At 42.4% G+C, this 26656-nt stretch overlaps 1 protein-coding gene across 5 annotated transcripts in view; it reads right to left on the minus strand.

The window, feature by feature from the left end:
• LOC132914275 (basement membrane-specific heparan sulfate proteoglycan core protein-like) overlaps window positions 1-26656 on the minus strand; it is a 265195-nt gene that overhangs the window by 128438 nt on the left and 110101 nt on the right. Inside the window, exons 1-2 of one of the 5 annotated variants that reach the window (XM_060973257.1) lie at window positions 12558-12668; window positions 5020-6315 (exon numbers count right to left, since the gene is read on the minus strand). In XM_060973257.1, coding sequence (XP_060829240.1) covers window positions 5020-5089 — 70 coding nt within the window. In that variant the 5' untranslated portion in view covers window positions 5090-6315; window positions 12558-12668. Of the gene's footprint in view, window positions 1-5019; window positions 6316-12259; window positions 12669-26656 lie in introns of those variants that run through there. The other 4 variants (XM_060973258.1, XM_060973256.1, XM_060973260.1 and 1 more) reach the window with 4 other exon arrangements.

The raw sequence follows: 26656 nt of genomic DNA on the forward strand, positions 1-26656 counted from the left end.
ATGCGCGTTAGCGCTAGCAAACGGACAAATGAAATCTCATTCTCTCTCTTTTCTATGCAGCTGTTTCGTTCTTATCGTCTATGCCTCTGTTTGTTTTCAGAAGAAAATCAATGCAGGAAATTTAGGATCCTTTCTCGTTTTTTGCATCAAACGCTATCCGACAGAGGCAATTCTCGCGCGTGTCAAGACCGCGTTAAAAAACCACACGTTCGTTTAAAGGTCGAGATGAACGATCCCTTTAACATTTCCAATTTTCTATCGATAGTCGTGCACTTGTTGGCGACAAAATAATTTGCTCGGTTGTTTGCCTGAAATTAAAGCGAACTTTATACGTACGTGGCAAATCAAATTTCTTGTATCTTTTAAACGAAACGGTAATAAGGAATTAGAAGATCGAGTCGCGTCTGAAAAATTCACCGGGATTATGATAAATACTTGACAATTAAGAAACCGTTTAACGCCATCAGAGATGCGTTATCGATAGCCTTTCGTGGCGATATCCCTAGCTAGCCGACGCAAAAGCGTTCTGTCACGTTTAATGGAAAGTTCAGTTTCTCCCTTGTCTGCTGATGCCCGAAGGGTACGATAATTTTACGGGTCATTTGCATAATACCGTCGACCAGTCACGTGAATCACTTTGATAAGCCCAATATCAACGGTTTACGCTCTATCCGTTCGTCTGTTTCCCTGTACTCTGTACGCGATCTTCTCCACCAATGGCTTCCATTTGCCAGTCGATCCCGCTAAGCACTGCTGCTCCGATGTCTCCACTTTTCGGTGCTCTAGGCCGTGTTAATTTTATAAACGTTTGATGAAATTCGCTTCGAACGTTTCTACTTTCAGCTTCGTTGATAACCAATTCGGCGAATACCACGATATCTTTCAAAGATTGCAGATTCATCGATTTTCTATTCTACTTTTCCGCTTTACCTGTCGTATTAACCGGTTGGTTGTTTCGAGAACTTTGAAAAGTTTGTACGTAAAACGTGTGATAGAAAGCGAACGACGACGAGTATACTCAAAGTCGGAAACAGCTAGCTGGTTAACTTGAGACGTCGCGTCGAGACGGATTTTTCAGTCGACGTGAATTTTTCGCCGTAAACGAACATTTTATCGCTGTCCGTGACTCGTTTCAATGGGAAAGAATTAGAGTCACAGGCAAAGGTTGGAGCACGATGTAATTCCATTAAATTAAACAGAACCGGCAATCCTCGATAAAAGTATGGAAACGGTCGGACACGTGGAGAGGCGTCGACATCGGACAATAGGCTACATTTGCATTCAGAAACGATAAATGCAGAAAGGCAGTTCGTGACGGCGCAAATGTGCGTCGCAAGGTGAGGCGGGATTGCTTAATAAGCACTTGTTGCAATAATCGGATGAAAATAAAGCTGGCGGGTCGTAGCGGTACACGCGATGTAATAACCTACCTACCAATGCGATGCTTGGCCGGCTTTAATTTTGACATTCTCCGATGGAGTTGAAACGAGGTGTGCTCTAAATCCACAATATCCGTCCGAGTAGCTCCCCGAACATGGCATAATAACATCAGCTGCTACAACTTCAATAGAACGCCGCAACGTCCTTGCGGTGTGCAACCCCTTCCATTCCCAAACGACGGAACTTGAGTTTGGCAAATTGGGTTCTCGACTTACAATCAACCGCATTCCGCAAACGTGTAACACGTCCGCCTGAGCGCACAATTCCGAGACACTATCCTTCGAAATATCGAGATATCGCTGTTACCTTGAGCATCGACATCGACGCTTCCTCAACGTTTCCACCTCGCTTCTCCCATATCTTTCGTCTATTCGTCGCGACTGGAACGCGACTAATCGTATGCTCGAGTTCGGAGTTGCTTGGACGAGTAACGTTGAAAGGCGCGAATCGAAGGCTAAATCGTACAGAAAGAAGGTACGTGCGAACAGAAACTTGGCCTTGCTGTACAAAAATAGTATTAATTAGGATCCGATGGTTGGACGAAATCGAAGGCAAAGAAGTTCTCCGCGCGAAGGACGAAAGTGTGAAAACACAGCTTACGAAATTCATGATAATACGGCAACTTCGGCACAGCCGAACCATGCTTTTACAAGAACTTTCCTAAGGTAAACTCTGCAAGTTCGTTAGAAGACAGTAGTGTACACAGGAAGAATAAACCGTGGGTTCGTACGAAAATAAAATTCCAATTTCGATCGAGGTGAGCCGGCTCGGTTGCAGAGACGATAGAAAGGCGCGTGGTCAACAGGAAACGGAAAGATTGATTTCACGAGTCAAAGACGAGCCCCAGCAAGTTAGTTATCGGTAAATGAGCTGTCGCTTAAAAATGCAATTTTCCACGACGCTCGTAAGAAAGTTCGCCTCGATGGAATTTCCAGACACCTCGTCCCCGTCGATCCGGCCACGGATAGCTTGGAGGAAAACTACCGCAAGACGCGATCATGTCAACGATGCCGACGAGATGGCGGCAAATTTGTTCCGTTAATTCGGCCCATGTTTATTTTCCCTAAACTAATAGCCCGACGGGAAAGCAGAATAACGTGTTCATTAAAGAACGCGGATAATTGAGTTTCAAGTTTTTAAGCGCGTCACGGTCCCCCGTCATCACGATATTACCGATATATTTGAATCAATATTCGATCATCCCGTAAGTGACGCTTTAGTAAGACCGTTTTTTTGTTTTTTTTTTTTTTTTTTTTTTTTTTTTTTTTTTATTGTTTTAGTTTTGCTAAGACTTTAGCGTAGAACAATGGGAGTTGTTTCTATCAGAGGGAAGGGTAACAAATTGTAAAAAATGCGGGAAAATTCATCGCTGATCGAATTTCATGCGACATGTAAGCAACAGCGACTACAAAACTTGTGTTCGCAGCTGAAACTTGAGTCGGAATTATTTCGAGTTTTCATGCTGCATCGAGCATAGATCGGAATCACGCGGTGAAGAAAATATCGTATCTATCCTTATGTATAGTAACAGTTACAATTAATAACGTTGTGAAATGCTTTGTTATCGGAAACTGTAATGGCGGAATTTAATTTCATCAGACCCGAGGGAAGTTTCATAATTATATTCTATAAACTTTTAATTAAAGGCACGCGTTCTCGGTTACGCGATATATAGGTACGGATTCGATATTCAACGTATGTTCTTGCAAACCGTTAAAAATAGATTAGCGGCGTTCAAAATACGACCGTAACCGTAACGTAAATTCTGTTGCTAATAAATAACATCGACAAGTTTTCATTTCGTTTCCATAGCTTCTCCATTAGCTGAAGTTCCATTCCACTTTCCTGCCATATTATTTCGTTTTTGTTGCTTCGAAACTTGTTCGTTTGATCGTTGCGCGTTGTTTCAGCGATAAACAAGGTTATTAATACCGACGTGTAGAGCTTGATTATTTTAATAAACCGCAGCGATGAGGTAACGCTTTTCTACGTTGTACGCGTTCTTTGGTAAAATGTTTAATTGCTAATTACCGGCATAACGATTGACAACGCGATACGAATGTTTACACGAACGAAAGGCACGAATATTCCTATTTTGACAAGAAAATACGTCATTTTGAAAGAATATCGGATTTTACTCTGCAACCATTTAACGACCTTTTCGTTAAATATTTCCAAAGAAACTGTATTTTCCAAAAGTTACAGCGCACGCTCTTGAAAAAGTGGAACAGATTCTTGGTAGGATCGCGTAGCCATCGATTTTTATGCCATCGATCTCTCCTTCAGCGACGCGATATATGCAAAGCGCGGTATAGTTGTACATGGCAAATATGCGTGAAAATACCGTTTCGAAATCAGCGGCGGATAGCGAAAGGTCGCATAAACAAGCCGTGTATCTGCATTTTTGAATAATTGTGACGCCTTGTTATCGAGGCAAACGTGTCCTCGCTATTTCTTACGCGATAATCTCTCGCCAACACCGCCAAGCATTTTTATCGTCAAAGTTGTTACCGTGTAACAAAGTTACACGCGAATTGCTACTGGATATTAATATTTAAGCGGGTAGGTTCAAACACGTTCGTGTTACCTTTTACGCGCACGCTCTTAACGATTCCTCGGGTTACGAATATCGCCAACGGTGTCTCGTTATGTTCCGATTATTGAGAATTTAGCTTGTCATATTTTTAACAAAGACGAGTCGCGGGCCCTTTAAATACCATTTTTCGACTCTCGGTTATAATCTCGTTAAGAGGAAACTTCGTCGACTAAAATACTTTGCAAGTGGAGTTTCGCCGTTTCCAGTTCATGGAAATGAAGGACGATGGTTCGGCGTAACTCGAGCTAAATGGTCGCGTCGTAATGAAAAATTGTTCGAAACATCGGTAACGGTTCTGTCGCGTCGAAATTATTGGCAAGTTGCCTTCACCAGACTCTGGAGAATCCTCGGTGATCGTAACTCTTTTATTCATGAATCCATTCATCGTATGGAAATCAACTAGACCGCGATAGCGGTTAAAGACGCTTAAGAATGCCCGGCTGGAATAGCTCTGTCTTTCCATAATTGCGAAAGCACTCGAAGCTTCTTATCTACCGGTGTTCCACCACTTTTTACCGCCTGCGATGCTGCGAATTCCTCGGATAACTGCGATCCTCGTTTCCACAGGTGCAAAAAGCCTCGCGTGCGAGCCACTCGATCGAAAGCTTCCTCGTGAACGCGAAACACCTCGAATAAGACGTTTCGACGCTTTTCCTCGCCTTAACTTCCCCTCGATAGCCGCCTTCGAGGGAACGTTAATACGCCTCAGAAATTACGATCAACTCGTCGACTGTCAAACACCGAACGAACGAATCTCCCCACGCAACGTTACGAGACCGATCGGTACACCGATCTCTTTCGGCTTCCTCGTCGTCGGATAAGACAAATCGCTCGCAATTTCGAATCTCGCGTACTCGAATAGCCGCGACATTTTGAAACAATTGAGAAACATTTTACGAGAAAGTCAGACGTGCACGAGTTTCGAAGCAGCTGTACGCGTCGAATCCTAGCATCTTCGATAAGGGACGAATATACAGACTCACCTATTTGGTGCGAGAGGAACGTGACGAGAGGCAGCACGGCGTACAGCCATCTTCCACGACGATCCTTCATACTGTCGATCTTTCTTTCTTTCCTGTCTCTGCGCTGATCCTTCCTCGCCCCTCGAACAACAGCTACGACGAACGTGAAAACACTTCGATCTCTTTAACAGTTACTCACAGAGATCGTGGTATCATTCGATGTAATCAGGACTCGGATACACCCATCTCACTTTCATCCTTTTGCCCCAGCTTATCTGCGTTCCGTGTGCAAGCTAGCATCCAGAATCATAACTGATCTCCAATCGATTTTGTCTTCCACTCTTTGGATTCGCTGGTCGCGCGAAGGAATAGTCCCGAAATACGCGACGATCACCGATTCGCTGTCAGACGTGGCGTCGTTGGAGAAAGCAACGTTAATGGCGAAGAAAGAATGCGACGTGACGACGCGAACACAGCGTAGGTAGATAAGGATTTTACGAATCTATCTGGTGCTTCTCCCTTGGTGATCGAGAAGACGTGGATTCGAGGAGGGATCGTATTATTCGTCGTGCACGTGGCTTGCTTCGAGCCAGGATTTCCACGCGTGCATTATCGATTCTTTCGAATCTATTTGTAAGCTTTTATCGACAGTGGCTGTAATTTCGATCCCCCGAAGTTTTAATATCGCGCGACGATCGGCCTCCCGGGGATTAAGCTCTTTTGCACGCGGAAACCGCTATTATATCTCTTCGCTATATCCTTCGATCGGGATTCGCATCGATCGTAATTCGAGACAATTGTGCCGCTTTAGCCGGTCGCCGACAAATTACAGGCCGACTCGCGTTTTCCTCGATCTTGCAATCGCGAGAAACAGGACCATTCGTTCAAAGTTTGCGCGAGAAATCGACCGTGATCGTTTCTCGCTGTGCGAACGAATCTCCAACAACGTTGTGAAAATCGTGGAAAGACGAAGAAAGAAACGGCGCGATGGCACCGAGTACCTGCCGGGTACCGTTCGATACGTGTTTTTTACAGTTTATGTTCTCGGCTTGTGTCCTTGCACGTTGTCGCGAACAATCGGTACAAATGGGCGTACAAATGGGTTCTTCCTGCCTGTCCATTTAATTCAACCTCCGAGGGAAATCGTGCACTCGTTCGCGTTCATCACACGGTCCGAGCATGGGCCATTAAACGAGCGTCATAGGGCGCATTAATCGCACGGTAATCCGCCTGTCTAGCCTCCGTGTTTCATCGCCTCGCCGTAATGTTTAAGCGGTTGATCGCTGCAACTTCTCTCGTTCCACTTTACCAGCCTTCCTGAGCCCTGAAAAATAACGAAACGACGAATTATTTAATAGAGTTTGTCGTTCGATCCAACATCGTCGGTAACGCAGCGACTAAATGGTAATGAAACGCGTAAGATTGACTTCTCTTTCGCGCGCCGACGAGAAACGACTCGAAGAGTACGAGATTTCACTTAACATCGATTTTCATTCGTTTATCCTTCTTTTCTGCAGTTTTGCAAATTAAAAATAGATACTCTCGCCCTTTGTGTCAATCACGTGACAGTTTTATCGGATATTTTTAACAACGTATCAGATTTCCGATAACTGCTACACCGTTCAACTTTACGCCTATCAGCTTCCATGGTATCGGCTAGCAGCAGGCCAGTTTGGCCTAAAATTTACTCGCTAAATCGCCGCGCGATATATTCCACCGTAGAAAGTTTCCAACTTGAAGTCTCTTCCTATGTTCTTGCTCTTAGAAATATGTACGTGAATCGCGGCCAGCGAAAGCAAATTCACGGTGTACGTTAACAGGGGTTAACGGGGGCAAATAATAGAAAAGCGGCGCAAACTACTCGACACGTGGAAAAATACAAGTAACAGGAAGAGTAGAATAAACACAGCGTAACTGCAAAGTATAAATCTTAAGTAGGCGATGTTCTTCGACCGGTTCGCCATCGGTATCGATCGTTATTTTCTAAAAGACGGTCGAACATCTGTCGGTTTCTCTACCGCGAAACGACGTTTGTCCGATCAACCGACCACCTTTGCTCCGGATTTATCTGCCATTTCGTCTGCGTGCCTGTTTCCAAATTTTAATCGAGCGTCGTTTTATAAAGACGCGACTCCAAATCAAACGCGTGTATTACTTAATCCTTGATTTACAAGTACAAGCTACGTTGTTTTAAATCACAACTTTAACTAACAACTTGCAATTGCGATCAAACGTAACGTATCGTTTGGCATCTCCACGTCAAGGTTCCATCGACATGGTCGAGATTACTCGAAACTTCCCAAGATATTTTCTACTATATCGCCACTGACGGTCACTCGTTGCGCTTGGAAAGCATAGGATTCTCGACAACGCTGTTCAGACTATTATTTTCGCAATCAGACGAATGAAGTCCAAGTCGATCGCACTTGTTCGTTCGTCCGACGCGACGAAACGAATCTATAATCGAGAAACGTAGAATATAGGAACGGCCAGTGATTGGTAGAGCTCGGCCAGAGTGCTTAAACCAATCTCGACAGTTGGAGAAGGCTGTTACAAATCCCATGGTAGTTAAGGCATCTTAAGCGTCTTGTATGTATTCGTCCAATTCTGGACGAACGAGGTGTAATTGGGTCTTTCTATCCCCGTTGGCTAGACGATGCCAGATTCCAAGTTGCGCAGCTATAGTATGTATCCTTGTCGTCTAGCAGGTGCACCGGCAAGTCCTCGGGATTAAAATAGTCCGGGAATCACGCGTATAGCTCTGCAGTTTAAGATTGACCTACGACCCGATTACAGTCTAGTCCAGAGTACGGATACGACCGGGATTTGGACGACCGAATCGTTGCTGGCGGCTGACAATCCTCCACGCTCCGAGGAGCTGTACCGTTGTCGGTTTACTCTACGAATTCGGTCGCTCGGGACTGTTCTACCACGGAAACAACCGATCTTTTAGATTTCCGGCGACAGCGTGTCGCTTAGAATCCTCGATTTCCGCGCGTTCCTCTCCGAGACGCGTCTAGGTTCCGCGGGAAAAATCTTTGCCGCTTGATTTATCGCCGTTAAATGGAATACCATCCCGTGAAAACGCGAAACGCGAGGTTTCGTCGAAAGATCTATACGCTTCTGGTAATTGACAAAATCTGTGGCGCTTTCTACGAGTACCAAGTTGATGTTTTGCATAAGAATGGAAGAGCGCGGCAGTATACAATTATCGCGGAGAGTGTAAAATTTGTCGATACAAGAAACGGCTATTAAAGCGAACGTCGAGGGAGCTTTGAAAAAAGCAAAGTGGATACAAAGTATGTATATCGTCAGCCATCGCGGTTTTTCCTGTCATCAACGTCTCGAACAACTTTCAGCAGTCTGCTGCTCAACTTCTTACGTCGACCGGCTCAAATTATTAAGCGTTGAGAGCAGTTTCGCTCGGATATACCGCGACCCTTTCTATCGTCCCGGCTATGTTACGAGATATTACGTTGAAAAATTCCCGCGAGCCGTATACTCGAGAGGAATCGCGATGCTCGAGTTACTTAAGAAAGAAGCTACAAATCTCTTAATCGTTGCGAGATTATCCGTGGAAGCGAAGGGTCTGAGCCGATACGAAACCTTGTTCGAAGGGAAACCATTGTCGGTAAAATCGGTGGTTCCATCACGACGAAATTCATCGACGTACTAATTCGGTGGTTGCAGCTTCCTCTTAGTCAAATAATCGTAACGTCGGTCTCGGTATATCGTTAAGCACGACGCGTAGTAAATTGGCTTCCTTCGTTTCCAACGACGTTTAGGTAACGCGTCACAAGGATGGACACGGAAGTTGCATCGTTAGCAACGGCAACTGCAAGCAACAGTTTCGATGCACGTCACAAGTACACTCTCGTTGTCCCGAAGCAGATTGTGCGACAAAAACGCAACGCGACCGACAAGTTGCTATGCTCTTGAAAATAAGGTAGAGTTACAAGCAGCTTTGCACGAAAAATAAAGAGACGTGCTAGAGATATCGCGTTTGTTGGCAGGCGGAATTTGCCACACGCGTAATATAATCTGTCGGGGAAGAGTAAGAGAAAATTGTAATTGATTTTGAATATAGATCTCCTTTTTGCGATTTCATTAAAAACGTGACGTTTCAGGAAACAGAATACTGCAAGTTCAACTTGAACTTCCAATACCTACGATATACATACACAAATTGAAAATGCAAATTCTTCTTCTATCGTACGTACGTCCATGAAATTTGTGGAGAACGTTGTTCGATTGATCGGTGTATATGCGAGCGTGTGTTTGGAAAGTATATCGTTTTTAATAATTTCGATCGAAAACCTTTCTATCGGATGAACGTTCCATGCGCGACACGAAGTACACGTATCGTATATACGGCGAAATCGTAAGGATAATGATGTTGTAGAATGCAGAAAACGAGAAGCCGATGACGCGGAAGATGTTCGAACAGATTAATAAAATGAAAACTGTACCCTGACGACCGAGAAAGGATTTTGTTTGTAACGGATATTAATTAAGAACGAACGGAACGTAGTTCGTTCATCGCGTAAATCGATAGATTTTGAATTCTAACAACGTGAAATAATTGCCACTGTGTTTTTCAAAAAAAATATAACGATTTGCTGGTATTTCGTTTTATGGATGAGAAATTTCAGAAAAAATGTAAAATGTTCGCACTCGCGATTCCTACGTGTTTCGAAACAACCTTTCCCCGTACCATATTTCGTGGAATCTCGTATTTTAAATTGCAGCAGCCAATAAAAGAAAAAGAAAAAGGGGGCACGAGAGAAACTTTCGAAAGCTTTGCGTAAACGCATTTCGAAACTAAAAGTTTTCCATTAATCACGACCCGGGCAGAATTTCAAAAACACGATATTAATTTAGCTTTTAAGGTGAAGTTGCAGCCTTTTGAAGTCAATCCTCTAAAAAAAAAAAAAAGTCTAAAAAGAGAGCGATGTAATTTAGCTAATCGTTCGGAATTTTTGAAAACGAGTCCCTATAGAAAATTACGCGTTATTTGGCGATATCAAGCGATACCACGCGAACGAAACGCTTCCATCTCGCAAACTGAACGAGCAGATTACTTTTCGCGCGATATTAAAAGTAAGTCGCTTTCGCCGGGTATCAATTTTCCGAAATCGAATTCGACGAACGCCAGCCTCTCGCTGGAACAGCTTCGAAGGAAACATATCGATCATCCGTGTACCACGCTAGAAGCTTCGGGTTTTCGTTCTATCGCCAATTTACATTTCATATGAGACGTTAAAGACAATTCCGTGCCATAGATTAACGAATATGTCGTCGAACAGCACAAAGTATCCGAATTTTCGATCAAAAGGAATATCGGAGCACTGTCAAAGGAACGTCCAATTACGAATAATAGAGGCGCGAATATGCAAAGGTAGAGTAGTGCTGCGAGAACGATAAAACGTATGGATGAAAAATTCGGCATGACACTGTAACTCCTCTGATCACTTGATCGTCGCACTGCATTAAATCCAAATAGCGGTGATGGAACCGGTATCTTTCACTTTACACTTAATCGAACAAACGATACGCAGCGTGGCACAGACTCGCGTGACAAGTAGGTACATTTATTAACCGATCGCAACGAAGGACGTAGAACAGTCCATTCACTCTCACCGTGAAAAGTACGTTACCGTTGTGTCACTGTGCATCACACGATCCCATCTAATCTGACAAGTTCAAGGAGGGAACGCTGTTACAAGAGATTGGTCCGTCATGTCGCGTAAATGTTTCGTTTCCCGACCAATTTTTCACCCGTTTCTTACCCTAATTCCACCCAACGGCCATGAAAATTTTTCTACCTTCCTTCGTCCTTTCGTGTCTTTCCATTTTCATTCCCGTTTGGACAGCGCGTAATAAATAATTATTTAAGCTGGTCAAATGTATTAGGTACGCGTTATCTTTCGATGCTCGTCTATCCCCATTTCTCCTGCCTTCCAACACATTTTCTCTTTTCTTGTAATTCTCTTCCCCCGTGGTTTCGTACGCCCCTTTGCAATTGATTTAAATTCATAATTTCGCTGGAGCAAAGTCGAATTTTGTTGGAAGCAGATGAAAAACGTACGATCGAAAGCTTCTTAACTATCGCTTCGACGAACAAGCGTAGACGTTTATGCAAAATGCTTTAATTACGCAACGAGGAAAACGTTATGGAAGAGCATAATTTTTTGTCTAACGACGAGTCGAGAGAACTTATGCAATTCTCATCGTAATTGTCGAGTTAATTGCGTTCCGACGAATTCCTACCGTGGCAAGGTATCTTTGTACCAGCGATTTGTTATTTCTATTTTTATCGATTAGTTTAATTGAATTTATTTGTTTCAACTACGTAGAGTTCATACTCGACTTCATCCGCACCGAATATACGTCTTCTTGCCTTCGAACTTGATAGGAGACAGATAAAAATGGGTTGTCGATAAACAAATGAAATTAACGAGCTCTTCGATGCTAACGATGTTAGCGGTAATTAACAAATATTTGCAAAGAAAATACATTTGAAGGTGAAATAAATGAAATAAATGAAATAAATGAAATAAATGACGCGAAACATTTTAATCAATTTTTCCTTTCTTATGTTTGCACGATAGAAACGGAATATCGGTAGATTCCCAAGAACAAGCCGGACGAAATAGATTTAACTTGCTTCGCCGTCGCGATGCAACAAAAGTTCGCTTGATTCTCGTTGAACGTACAAGGTATACTACTTCGTTCGCATAAATTTCAAACGTTTGACTACCGCGAGCAAGTTTCCTCGGTGATCGAAACTCGGATCAAAGAAAAGGAGGAAAAGCAATAAAGAACGAATCGCAGCAACGCCGCACCTAAGAAATACAGTATCACGGAGCACGGAAACTTTCACTAGCGACAAATCTGTTACACTGGCAATCCCCTGATCCCGGATCTCTGATTCAGTCCGGACCGCGGCCGATCTAACCGCAAATAAACGTTATCGGGTGGTCGCTGGGAAAAAGAAACAAACTCTCCTCGATAGACGAGGCTCGAAGCGCTCTACGGTGTAATATCGCCTTGCATATCGGCCGGGAATTCTATCTCGTAAATTGACCAATGCCACCCCCACCCTGCCGTTTCCTCGAAGCGCGTTCGTGGAACGGAGTTGCGGCGATCCTGTCTGTCCATCCGTCTCGCACCAAGTCGCAGGATCCCAGAGACGAACCCTACCTTGTAAATTGACCGAATTCGCGGCTCCCGGTCCGCCAATTAATTCGCAATCCGGTACGTACCGCGTACGTGTAACGCGAAACTTCTGGTCGAATCGCCTCGCAACGAAACCCACTGCGATTCTCTAGATGTGCGATCGTTCGAGCTCGGTTAATCGGCCGTTCGCACGTACAAGATCGGCTGCAGCACGTCCTCGATCCGTCTGACGAATCCACTGCCCGCGCTCTTCTTACCACGTTCAATTCACCACGTGGTGCCGAACAACAATCCGTTGGAATTACGCGAAATACGCGATTGCTTCACGAACGGATCATTCTGTGTTGATATCACCTAAGCGTTAACGAATAATCGTATACTAACGATGGACGTGTGGTGATGTCGCTGTCGAAGCAACTTGCCCTGCCGCGATACTACGTCCGATGTTATCCTCGCGTGGCGGCTTGTCCGCGACTGAAAGAGCTTGCAAGCCAACCCCATCCGTGTTTCCGAGCTTGGCCGTCACAGCGCTGCTGCAACCCTTACTCCGATTCACCACTCCCCCCTCGTTCTTGCTCTAGCTTTTCCCTCTCCAACCGCTTTTCCATCACCACCCCCCTCTCTATCTTCCACACCTCCCATCCGATCCGTCAGTCCATTGCTCCATCGCAAAAACCTAACCCTCTGTGTGTCCTTTCTTCGATGCTGGATTCTTACGAGTTCTAACTCTTGCCCAAAGGCTACTACTTCCTCGCCTCTTCCTACTCCGTGTTGGATATTTCGTACATCGAGTATTTTCGACCACTCGAAAATCCACGTAACTCGATGACGTATCGAATCAAGTTTAACGCCGCACTTGCGAACATTTCGTCGGCAAGATTGCTGCTTACTATCGGCACGATGTATTATCGAAAAGCGCCTAACTCTCTTCTTTCGATTATATCCCCATTTACTATCACGCTATTACGTACGGCGTGCGATACGATAAAAGTAATCACGAGTTTACCGAAAGAATAATTTCACCCTCTTTTAAGGATGGAACACCCATCTCTGAATGCTGAATGGCAAGATTGTACGACCTAAAATACGCGTTCAGATGAATAGGGAATCCTCCACTCTTTAGGAATTGAATAAGTTTTTCAGTCTGGGATTTAGACGTAACGATCATGTAAGTGAAGTATGTAGCGTTTTGCTCGGACTGGAATCCTACTATGGTTAACTATAGCATCGGCGAATCTCTTAACGAAAGCAACGTATTCTCCGCTGGAGCGCTATTCTTCAAACTTTGTCGACGGAAACTACCTTCGTTTCCATCGTTTAATCGCTTGCCACGTTGCAGTTTTCGATTCTGCTCCTTATAATCATAGCGTGTAATATATTAGGTTGTCCGAAAAGTTTCTTTCGTTTCGTAAGGTGATAATAGGTGAACAACAATTTCTCTTTTATATTACTTTATTGAATCAGGTATGATCCATTTCGTTCTACTTCTATCATTATGTTTGTGCATAATTCGATCAATATAAAACAAAAAACATCGTGCGTCTATTATTTTCTTGTAAAACGAAAGAAACATTTTCGGACGACCTAACATATATTTTTCAAAATTCTCCTCGTGATCAGACGATCTCCTTGAAATCGCGAGTTAGCAAATTTTTGCTTGTGCTCGCTTTTGCAATTAATTTCTTGTTCGATTTAGTTTCAATTTAGGAAGAGAAAAAAGAGCGTGTCGAATATACGCAAGTACGTCGTGGAAAAATGTTATCGATCGAAGTGTCGGCGTACATTGGTATAGAATATGCGCTGCTCATCGATATTCCTGAAATGCATTTAACTGTGAAATTGCTGAATGATCTCGTTAAGACAGCGAAACGTTCTTTTCGTTTTAGCCAACACGGTAGACACGCGTCTATTTAGAAATTACTCGTTACTGCCTGTACTTGTTTTACTATTATACGCGGTTGTTTCTTCCATCGAACCGCATCGTTGAATGGATGGAAGCCGATGACGATAAAGTAAGAATATAAATATATTCGTGTTGAATTACGTCAACGATGGAATTATTCGTAGAAACGTAACGTGAGAACGGGAACATTCGGATCGATGATAAATGTTTCCTTGGTCCGAGGGGTGTTGGGAAAACGAGAAGCGGTTAACAATTTTGGATTTCATTTTCAGGTGTACGATATACAAGTGGACGGGGATAAACGAACATAGAATACAGGTGCAATTTGAAAAACGCAGCGCCAGGCGCTAAGAGCGACGAAGCAGGGCTCTGTGGTACGATAAAAGTGTATTCCCAGAGCAATAGTTGGTAACTTTGAGCGCGTAGCATTTAGTTATATTTGTTTTTAGTGAAATATAGACGAGGCGAGCTCGACATTAATGGCATTGTTTCATTAGGTCAGATACTTTGGACGTTGAAAGTGTCGTGCCTCTGCCTCTGCTCATTTTTATGAGAACGGCGAATTTGACGTTAATTAGCTCGTTACGTCGTTCGTTCGGAATCTCTCGACGAATCGTTGCCTGTTGCTTACAGTTATTTCCAAAACGCGTAATACCATTTTTATTCGCGATTATTGAAACATCGACGCGGTAATTTCGAAATAGAAATATAGGCCGATATTCGAATTTCTTTGAAACGTCGAATAGACAACGCCACGTCGGCAGGCGCTCGGGACATGGCCGAAAGATCGCTGTACCTACTATGACAGGACGAGTACAAGCGATTTCTGGAAAATATACAACGTTTTAAGAAGAAGAAATTGGCGCGAGCTCGAGTAAGTGGGATTATTCCGTCCGGTCGTAAAATTCGTGAGATTTATAAAGGTGAGTGGATCGGCGTTGCATGCTTTCGCAGAGTGGCGTTTGTAAAGTTTTTCGTGACCGATATCAGCGACAGTCATCGCTTAGCTAAGCTGAAAGAAAGTTTATAAACAGCCTGTAAAGCATCGGTTACGTGTATTACGTGTACAAGTTTATCGAGAGAACTAGGAAATCTAACCTATTTCCGGTCTAGATAGGAAACTGAGAGAGTTTCGGATCTATCAACCTCTCTTCTCTCGAATACGCCCTTGAGTCAGATGGATTTAAAGATAAGTAGAGAAGCAAGTAGCCTCAGAAACGAAAGCTGTATCAAAGTAAAGGATAAACGATGAAAAACGAAAAGAAAAAGAACGAAAAAATCGCGGTTAAGAGCGAATGAAAAACACCGTGTCACGGTGAATTTGTAATATAAACGGATATCGGATGTTTAAACATACAAGCTTTAAATCGTTTAATCGGTTTCGTATTAACGTACCTAACGTTTTTTGCCATTTCATCCCCGTTACTTTTCCAATTTTTCGTTTAGTTGCATACTTGAAAAATGAGAATTCCAAGCAAACGAAGTACGTTTAAAGCCGCGTTTAACAAGGTGTTTCGCCTTTCAAAAGCAAAAAGAGAAAAAAAAAGAGACAGAAGGAGAAAAAAGGAGAAGGAAAGTAAAGAAATAAATCGATGTGGTATATCTGGATCGAAAATATAGTGGCCATTAGTTATCGCGCTGATATCTGATAGCAACATCGTACGTCAAGATAATATTCCGCGAGGTAAGAAAATTTGAATATAGAATAGCAATGTTGAATTTACTATGCGTGATATCGGCACTAGCATCGAAGAAGAACAATCTTCCGAAGACGAAGAACTGCTTCGCAGAATATTTTTTTCGATATTGGAACGGGAATCGAATGCATAATGCATCGGTTGAAAATATTTCATGGCCTCTGTACCACCGATACGTCTTACTGTTACCTAAACGATCGCTCGTCCTTTGAATAAAAAATGGGAAAAGAGGAGGATCAATTCTCGCGTTATTCGTTGCATCTATCGTATCGATTCTAATTAAATAAATGGTAGATTACGGTCGAGTTACGTTCTACGAATTATGGGAATACGAGATCTCGACGTTATTTCCAGCGCTATTTCAAAATGCTTAAACAAAAGAGACGTTCGTCCTGGAAAAATTGCAATGTCTCGCTGCGCTAACTTACGAGCTACGACAATTAAATTTTTTTTAATCCAGCGTCTATTAGATTTTTGATTCGTTCGTATTAGGAAACGAGTCGCCGGACTTTTCACGGATATTGACTTTCTAACAAAACCAGCCTTCCGATAAAACGTCAACTACACACTAGACGCCAAACTTCTCTCTCTTTCTCTCCTACCTTCTCTCGTAACCAACCTCTTGTCATTTTTTTCTTTTTTTTATTTCGTTCTCGTTACCCGTTTTCTTCTTTCCCCTCTCTCGCTCTTTCTCTCTCTAACCTGCCTTCTCTCTTCTCTCGTTTCTTCCTTTATATCTCCCAGTTTCTTCCTTTTCGTTTCATTCGCCTTAGATCATTTTCTTTCCTTTATCTTTATTCATGTTCGTTTCTTTTCATGATCCGAGTCTCTGCCACTTCCTCTCACCCTACGAGAACTCTTTGTCATTCTTTTTCCAACACCCTTTTGTTTCTCCTCGCGTTGCTCTTTTTTACTCAACTTATCCTTTCGCAGCTTCCTTTCTCTCGAACCTCCTTCTTCTCCGCTCCTCTGCCCGTTCGCCTCTTTGTACCTTTCGCGTCTGCCTTTCTCTTCCCCTTTACTTCCGATTACTTTCCTTTGCTCCCCTGTTTCGCTCCTCCATCGACTACCCTCTACTCCTTCCGCGTTTCACGCGCGAACAATTAGGAACTCCAGCGTAATCAAGCGAGCACTTTTTTAATGAAACAATCGAATTCATATTCAAATTGCGCGACGATAGTTTTGGCAAAATCTCGATAGAAAGCGTACGATATCGTTTAGGACGATTCCTAGTCGTTACATCGACGAAACGAGTCACTCGACTATTCGCGTCGTACCTTGTAGCGGCGAAATTATCTCGTAAACTGTATACACTGAAATTTGACGGAAATTAACTGTGCAACGCATCGTCTTCTTACTTACGCCGGCTATGTCTCACGCGTTAATCTCTGCTCGTTGCTTTTTCAATTTTATCGCCTTAATCGCCGTTTGTATCTATTTTTCTGGGCATAGTTCTGGCATGTAAACATACGCGCGACAGCAAGGTCGAGAGTTTGAAAGTTCAACCTTTAAATTATTCGGCGTAGAAACTAAGACAAACTGTACCTTGCTAACAGCGACGATTAATAAACGCCAGCATATCAAAGCATCGTGTGCAAGTAGGAAATTAAATGCGTCGAATCAAAGTTGAGAATTTCAAGCTAGCGTCAATACGCGGACGCCATGCTTTTATCTAGTTCAACGTATCGAAATTCGACAATTTCGTGCTTAAGGACGATATATTGAGGACGATAAATTGCGATGTTATAGCAGCTGATTAAGATTGTAGCTTGCGTGGGATACTTATGTGCTTAAACAAAATCACACATATTTAGAAACGCGGACATTGATCGACAAATTAAACTGGTTTTCGTCTCGATTTATTAATATTCATCGCGTCGTACCGGTCGCTTTCCCATCCATCCATATCGTCTGCTCGCGTAATTCGATCGCTTAACTTTTAAAAGCTCGCTGGCGAAAATTTGGAAATGCCAATGCGAGAATAGGAATCCTATCCTCGGTGTTTAGGTTTCAGAGACTGGGAACGTCGAGAAATAGGATTTTGCTGCACGTTGTCTCTCGGATTTGATTTCCGAAGCGCCAAAGTCGCCAAAACGTTCGCTCGAGTAGCCTGTATCGTAGTTAAGATTTAAAGGGAATTCCGTAAAAATAAAATAACGAAATTACCATCTTGCGTAAATTGGCCGTAACTCGAGTGCCTTTCGACCATCGGAGCTATAAAATCTCGACGCTTCCCTTGCAGATAATGTGCAAGTGAATATATTAGATTTAGCTGAACAGGTGTTTTATATGGCAAACTTTCCTTCCCGATGTGTAAGATTTATTTCGTCTAAGGAGAAAGGAAAGGCAGGTACCGATGAGAAATAACAAGTTTATAAACTCGCACCAATTTTTTTACCACCGTTATACCGCCATCAATTTCTCAGCGAAGACGCAATAAGTACGCTCTAAAATACTCTCGGCTGCGTCGCTATCGTAGGTCGACGCATTAAGTACACGCGACTACCTTTCCTGGGTTAATACATGGTATTATTTCTTCGTTTCTCTTCTTTTTTCATACTCTAACCCGACTCGTCTGGAGCGAAAATATTTTTGTAAAGCAAGTTGCGTTCAGTCATCCGGCAGCTTTAAGCTGGTGTCACATAGTTGACAAGCGTCTATTTTACTCTAAACCGATGCTACGTAACAGCACTCATTCCTCAACTTTGTCTTGCATAGTTGTTGCTCTAGAAATTCGACGTTAACTAGTAACGTAACGTGTCTCCATTTGCTCGCGTTATCGATCTGCCACTTTTTCTTTTTCGCTAGAATTTCTAAGAAAATTATATCGATATTCTGGAAATGCTTGCGCTCGTGCTGCCGAGGCAATTAATTTTCAGCGAGAAAACAATGAATTAACGTAAATGTGCAGTTGCAGTCACGAGGTCGCAACTATCGATGCGTATATTAGGTGGCGCGTTTGCTCGCACAGCGGACGTCAATTTCCTTTCGACGGATACGATAACGAGAAAATGCCATTTAAGAGGTAATTGCACCGATTTCGTGCCAGGATTATCCGAGCTACGCTCCCTGGCTGTCGTTAACCGGTAGGAGTGTAATTAATCGCGTCAAAGACGTTTTAGAAAGCCTCGCTTCGCTAGAAATTTTCCTGCTGTGCCGCGTCGCGCTATTCGCAATCGAACTTTTTAATGAAATGTGTTTCAAGTTGCTGACAGTCGAAACGAGATCACAGGAGAAGAATCGTTTCGGCGCAGAGCTTAATCCGAGGTTAACGCGGTTAATGTCGTCGCCTTTCGATCAAAGATACGCGTAACAGTGGGAAAAGATGAAGACGACAGCGACAGCACGAACAAGAAGCAAGTTTCCGTGTCTTTCGACGTATTGTTTTTCCATTTTTTATCGACAGCCTATCCTATAAATAATAAATATATCGTTACACGATATATAATAGTTTGATATACCGTTTTCGATGTAAAGCTCCAGCGTTCGATCTATTTTTGACTAACTTTGCCAACAACGTCGGTTATGGATTTTATCGACGATTCATTTTTCATATGAAACGTTAATGACAAAAGTTGTCGAGCACCAATCGATTTTATACCTGTTAATGGTAAAAATTCGACAGCTAAAAGGAACAAAAACCGATAATGTTCGAATAATCTTCTGCCTTCGACGAACTTTCCAATCGGTTTTTTCTCGACAAGCATAACGATTACGTATTTATGCCGATTTCTACGTTACTACAATAATATTCCTGTTTTCAGAAAATTTGTACTATTCGTGCAATGATATTAAAATTCACGAACGTTCATCGTGATCCGATAATAAATGTATGCATTTCGACATCTCATGGTGCATTAATAAAGTGAAGTTCGTACTAGAACGGTTATTAATTAATTTTGTCATGTTTTACATTTAATCCTCAATAATAATGCCGCATAATGAGGATGTAATTCGTTATTTTTAAATTATTTTATATTAATTACTAACACGGCGTAAATCTTCTAAACTATATGTTATCAAAGTATCGATATAATCGTGAAATACAATTATATCATTTACATATATTATGCATACACGTGCGTTACGTGCATTTCCAAATAATCGCGAGTCACTGATTTAAAGTATAGAACACAAATTGTAGCGAATATTACGAACAAGAGTAAGTCATCCAAGGAACCCATCAAATTGCGAGTCGCTGTATCCTGCTCGGATCGCGCGTCTTCGTATAAATTTGTCGATTGACAAAGCAAAAAGGGAATGGGAATTTAGCGTTACATTAGTTATTTTTATTTTCCATCGTGCGCGAGTATATCGATCGATAGAAATTAAATTCGCGTAGTTGGGGAAAAAATGTAATCTCCGATGTGTTTATTTTATTTCGCTCATGGACTATTGAAAACATCGATTTCGTTGGCGCATGTAAAAAAGCTGCAATCGTCGAAGGAAACAAGAATACGAACTTCTATCAACGTGAACTGAATTTTTAATTCTTTCTGTAATCGATTTTCTTCCTTTCACTGGCAAACGCTTTTTCTTCTTCCCTCGTAGCAAACACATAATTTTCTTTCTAAACGATTGCCTTTGATATTCCGTTAGCAACGCAACTCGCTAAATATCTCGCGTACACTCGTCATTGTCGTAGTAAATTTCAAACGAATATTTAGCCAAGATGATCGCAACGTACGATTATACGCGTATTTACACGCCCCGTGTATTTACGTGTACGACGTGCAAATATATCGATAATTGCGTTATTAAATTGCACGCAGGCGATGCAGGTAATGCGTTCGTTACGTCTGCAGAAATACGTTATAATCGCGTCGATTGTTATCTCATAATTAGTAGAATGTCCGATAGAAAATCTTGCCGCGGTTGCGTTTGTCGCGCTAATCGATGTTTACAGCGTTACAATCACGACACGCGGCATACTGCCAAGAACGCTGACCCCATGTGCCAGCCATCACGAAACTCCTTCGCACAGAAAATAACGACTGACACGTAATTGGAAGTGCAACACGAATACACTTCAGACGAGTGCTAATAATTGTTCTGTACTTGGCACGTGACAAGATTCACGCCGTTACCTAAATTTTGCAACAAGCGGCCTCGGCCTGGTAGTTCTCCATCGAACCGATTAAAACCGATATATTCCGATTAAACTTTTTCCAACAGGTTTCCAGTGAAACCGAACTATTTCTTCAAGTAGTATTTAGCGTAAAACTTCGAGGAAGCAAACTTCCAATTGAATTAATTTAAAAAACCACCATACGATACAATATATATGTCGGGTCATCGTTGGAAAACGGGGCGTGTAATGAATCTTGCTGCGAGTTGTCCATAGTTGTCTTGTATTAGATGAATTTTATTTATCGGACGTATTACAAACGTTAACAAATGATGTCGATGATTAGATTACGATGAATTTAGGTTCGATAACGAAACACGGTCAACGGGATGACAAGCGTTCTCTGTACTAGTAGAACTTATCGAATTGAATCTCAGTTCAAGTGGAACTGCCCTTATATACTCATCTCCGTATTCCTCGGGTCAATCCCTGTTTTTAAGGAGAGTTATTTAATTACTTTATACCTCTGTTAGGTACACCCTCCCGTGACCGTGGCTACGTTCAGCGACCCATTATGTCACTTTGAGCCCAAGCCCACCGTCATAAATCTCGGATAATCATAATTGACTTGACTCATAAACAGCTATTTCTCAGTTTTATTCTTTAAGTACGGCTGTGATAAAAAGTCTGGACTAAAGTATCGGGGACTTTGCCAAACATTCCGAAAGAAAGGCTCCCATATATACATATTGTATGTATATTAGTTAATTTTTTTATCGGCTCGGCACAACTAAATTTATTAGACGTATCGCAAAGGTAAATATAAATCTTAAAATATATGATCGGTAATTGGTAATATCGTACGTAATACGTAACGTATAGCGCTAATCATCAAGCGTAATGATAGGGTGCAGGAACAAAGGACAATTCACACAAAACATACCTTGATTAATAGAGACCGGTAATAGAGTCGGTATTACGTTGCTTGATCGATCGATCGTTTAACCTGGATTTACGATAGGTCAATTACTATTGTAAGCGGCAGAATAGTAGCTACTCGAAAAGTTCTGTAAAATTAGAAAATACAGCGAGCCTCGTTCAGAGTTCCGGATCGTTGAAATATTTTCCGTTTAAAGTCGATTAATTGGTCAAAGTACTGAAAGCAGAGAGATTTTACGCTACGATATAAAATTTTGCCCCAGATTTATTTTTTTTTTATTTTCACTTCTGCAAATTTTCTGCCTTTTACAGATCGAACGAAGTATCTATATGACAACGCTCACAGCCGATCGATTTAGTCCATCGATCGCGATCGCAACATCGTCGAATCAACTTTACGCAGTTTTTATCAAACGGTACTACGATGTTCCGTGTTTTGAGACGAATTTTCTAACGTGATTCGTATCGCACGTTCCATTGGAAATTTCACTCGGGTAACAAACTTCTAGTCTCGGTTGATGGACGGATCAACGAATCGATAGGAACGTACGCTAACTTCACGCTTGCTTGAATAATTTTCAAAATGAATAATTCATTTAGGTGTCTAAGAATCGCCTGACGCGTGGAAAATATTTCGTTGTAACTGCTGTATGGAATTAATTCGAATAAAACGAACAATCAACAAGTAGATATACGTAATTACTCCGGTGTCTGACATGTTTCATGGTTATACTACTGAGGCCGTGTACGAATAATTTGGAATTCGCTAGTCACAACGAGAACCGTATGTAGGTTCTGTAGTAATATTTACGACGAGCGTTATTAAACGAATAGACAAAATTACCAAGCAGTTTCCGCGAAATATTTCAATTTTCATCCTTTATCTCCTCGTTCTCTCATCGTACACTGTCGAATAAACGTAATAAGAAATGAAATTACGGACGTGTTCGAAGAGTATCTCTGATAAAGGCCAGAAATTATAATCTTTTCTAAAAGTTAATTAGGCAGTAACTCGATGAGATTAAGTGGACGACGTTGCTCGATATAGCTGCTGGTAATTCATCGTAATTCGGCAATGGTGGAATAAAAATGTCGTTGCATTAATATCCTCTATATTTCCCTCGAGTTTAAAATGAGAAATATAATTCGAAATATTTGCTGTTTACATATTTCCGTTCGTATATTTCTATAAATCTATCGAAATTTCTATCCTCGTAACGAATGACGTGTACAGCGATCGACTTGACACCGCCAAGTTATTTTTTATTCGAACATACATGTACACGATCTACACAGAAGTACAACTTTAGACCGTGTCGCTCGCACGAACATTAATGCGTAACTAACAACTTTCCAACTTGGAAATTTATTCAGGAAACATTCGCGAGTGCCGCTTCCTGTAATTTGTTAATAGATTTCGCGCGAAACTTCATGTTAATTTGATTCCCGGACGAATCGTGTCGCGAATTCCCCGTTGAAGAATCGTGTAACATATATTACGCGCATCTGCGATATTTTCTCTTACATCTGCTAACAGGTTTTAGTTCAGCGTTCGTTCGCCGATTAAACGTCTCAAACTCGATTGCCTCCTGGAAACCTAACTTCCTGTCGTTCGTCTAATCCTATCGAGGCGAGGAAACGCTACACGTACGCGTACGGTGTGTCCGGTTCAAGCATATACGAAAAAATGTTTCGGGTGAAAATTCCATGACGTGTAGGGTGACGTAGTATACTCTTATCTGACTCTCTCTTATCAGCGAGGAATTGCAATTTCCAAGCGGATACCTCCGTCTTCTATTACGCATTTTTGCGGCCGACGTTCGCACGTTTTCGAAACACCGTGCACAAACTTCCGTGTTTCGCGCCATCCGCTACGGTGATACGAACTTTCAAATTGGGCGGAGCGGTGCATTTGCAAACACTAAAAAACTGCGAGCTTTGTGACTCGACGATGCCGTACCAGTGGTAGCGTTATGAAAAACACCTTTATGCGTCCCCTGTGGCGTACATGATGTACACGTGGTACAGTGTACATTTCAAAGTTCATATCTCGATAGCGGACGTCGCAAAAGACACGAGTTTCCGTTGCTTTGAAAACGTCCGCGTGTCAACTACGAGAATACGTGATAAAAGATGGTGGTACCCGTTTAAGAAGATTATCCGTTTCGAGATCGTCGCAGGGCCAAACGGAGAAAAGCGCAGTACGTCGCTCTCGGTGCTATAGGACTTTTGTCTGAAGCATATTTTCGTGTCCGTGTTTTTCGAGATATTTCGAGCGGCTCGAGAACATGCCGCGTATCGAGTAGATTTTTGAAATAATTTCGAGCGAAACGAGATTCACCGCGAAGATTTCTCGCGGGGCGAAATTCGCGGCGACAAAGTTATCGACGTATCGCCTAATTTCTCGTCACGCGATACGCTAATTACCGGCGCGCGACATTCCTCGGTGAAACGTGACGCTGACAATAAGGTGTCGAGAACGATAACACTTCGAGTCTCAAGCGTTCCGAAACGGCGCGACGTAACGCGAGAGAGAGAAGAGAGAAGAGAGAGAGAGGCGGCTCGTCTTCGTCGTCGTTGTCATCTTCTTTTACTTCTTCCTCTTTGCCTCCTTTGCGGTGCGGTACTATGGCCTTAAATCATAACTACGTGTACTACGTAGGTTAGAGTGGCGCAAGAAATGAAGACAAATGCCCAGCAGCGAGTGTTGTGAAGAGGAAACGCGATAGCTGCTGTCTCCGGACGCAGACGTTACGTTGCGTGCAGAAGCCACTGCCGGTCGTGGCCAGACACGGTAGAACTTGCACGGCCCAACTTTCGAGAAACTTCCGACGACAGTTTCTTTCCCCCGGTCCGTGTTGATGAAAATTTGAACGAAACTTACTTCCGCGTAGGATTTTATGAAAAGTCTGTGAACGTTTGAAGGCGAAAACTTGCGCCCGCTTGATGAGCCAAGCTTCTGCTTATCGCTACAAGCTACAGATCATCCGAGTCCCGCGCTGCTTCTCTTTTCAGCTGGAAACTCCCAAATCGTTTAATATCGCCGCGATTATAATATTATCGAACGAGTACAGACAATTTGCGACGGGTAAAAGCAACGAACTACGAAATGACAGTTTTACGAAAATCCTCGTTTACGCGACCGATCGACCGATCTAACAACGCCTTGAACAAGTCGCGTATCTCGGTCCGAAGAATGGAAAACGTTGCACGTACAGCGATTGCAAGACACACGGGTGACTTTTAATTACGAGTGATAAAGCCCTTTAAACCATTGCAGTTTCATTAGCATTTTAACCGAGGGCGATATTAAACCGCACGACGATAAATGTAAAGTGTAGTCGGTCAATTGGCGCGAGGTTAACGAAGTCGAGTGCTGAGCGAATCGCTGTTACTACGAGATGTTTCGTTTCGATGGTAGATAAACGACACCGATAGGCGTTTCGGCATAAAATTCAGCAAAAAAGAAAAAACATAAAATATACGAGCTAAGAAAACTGCCGGAAACTCACCATGAACGAAACTGTCTATATAAAAATAGTTTTAACAACGAAAATAAAACGAAGATTAGCGCCGTTGGTGAAACAGCGTCTGATCGAAAAACACGGATACGAAAATGTGCGAGTAGAAATAGACCGAGTAGAATTTAAAGCGATTCGTTGATGAAAAAAGCGTTGATGAACTTATCAGTAAGCCGGTGCACGCTTGCTCGACAACGATTATCTCGGATAAAATTGATGATCAGGGGAAAAAGACGTTTTGGGGATTGTCGGTGGCACGCGATCGCGTAATCTCTCGCATCCCTTTAATCACCTTAATGCACGAGTTATTACTCCGAATCAAATTTATCAGAACAGCAGAGAGTAACATTATGAACAGTAACGCGTTGCACGAGTGTCGAGCAACGACAAGCCGGTAGGAAATCTGCTGCTCTATATAAAGTGAAAGCAAATAAACGTAAATCGCGTGTGTTTGGGGTTGATATATGGGTTAACGTTGTCACGTGTTCCACTGTGTACAGAATCTTCCGCGGAATTACGGATTTAACGTTCTGCTTTCTCGTTACCGTGGCGCGTCGTAATCCCGCCAGGATACAACCGTCCGCTCTGATGACTAATGACAATCGAACAGCACGCGTGTTTACTTTTCGGACGTTTAAGGTGTTAACTCCACGAGTTGATTATCGCGAACAACACTTTTTGCGCTACGAAATCCTGAATTTCCTCTTCTCCGGCAACGAACGTTTCTCGCGTTCCATCTTTTTATTTCCAACTATCGTATTTCATTTAGCGAATTCTCCGTTGTTGGAACGATGGAAATCATTGCCTCTGGCAAACATGTGTACGTATCGTTGTACAGTACGAAGTGTTCGTTACTCTTGCTGTTCGAGCAACTAAATCGATGCATTTCTATAGTAAACTCGCTAGACGGAACGGTATGGATATTTTGTAAGTAGCAGAGTATCGAAAATTAAATGGACGCCTTTGATTCTCGGTTGTCGTTGTGAGTTCCAGCGTACCATCGTTCGACTTTGGAGAGAAATATCTTCGAGACGTCGCTTGTCGTGCAACCACGTGTTCGATCTACTATTAATTCGTAGTCGTTGCGTACGATACGCGATGATTACACTGCCAAGAATCCCGTCAATTTGTGTCTGACAATTCTCTGAGGTTAGTAACGACGGATTGACTGGAGCGTGACAGTAGTGTATTTTCTTGTTTTCTTTATTATACATTTATTTATTATTTACATACATATTATTGTGCATTGCTCTTCTTCGATATGTCGAATGAACATTCCTCTTGCGCTAAAAACCTCCTTCTTCCTTTAGAGCATCGTATTTTCAAAACGCAAGATATAACAAAATTATAT

Source organism: Bombus pascuorum, chromosome 14 (genome assembly GCF_905332965.1).
Source record: "Bombus pascuorum chromosome 14, iyBomPasc1.1, whole genome shotgun sequence".
In the NCBI taxonomy this organism is placed as follows: domain Eukaryota; kingdom Metazoa; phylum Arthropoda; class Insecta; order Hymenoptera; family Apidae; genus Bombus; species Bombus pascuorum.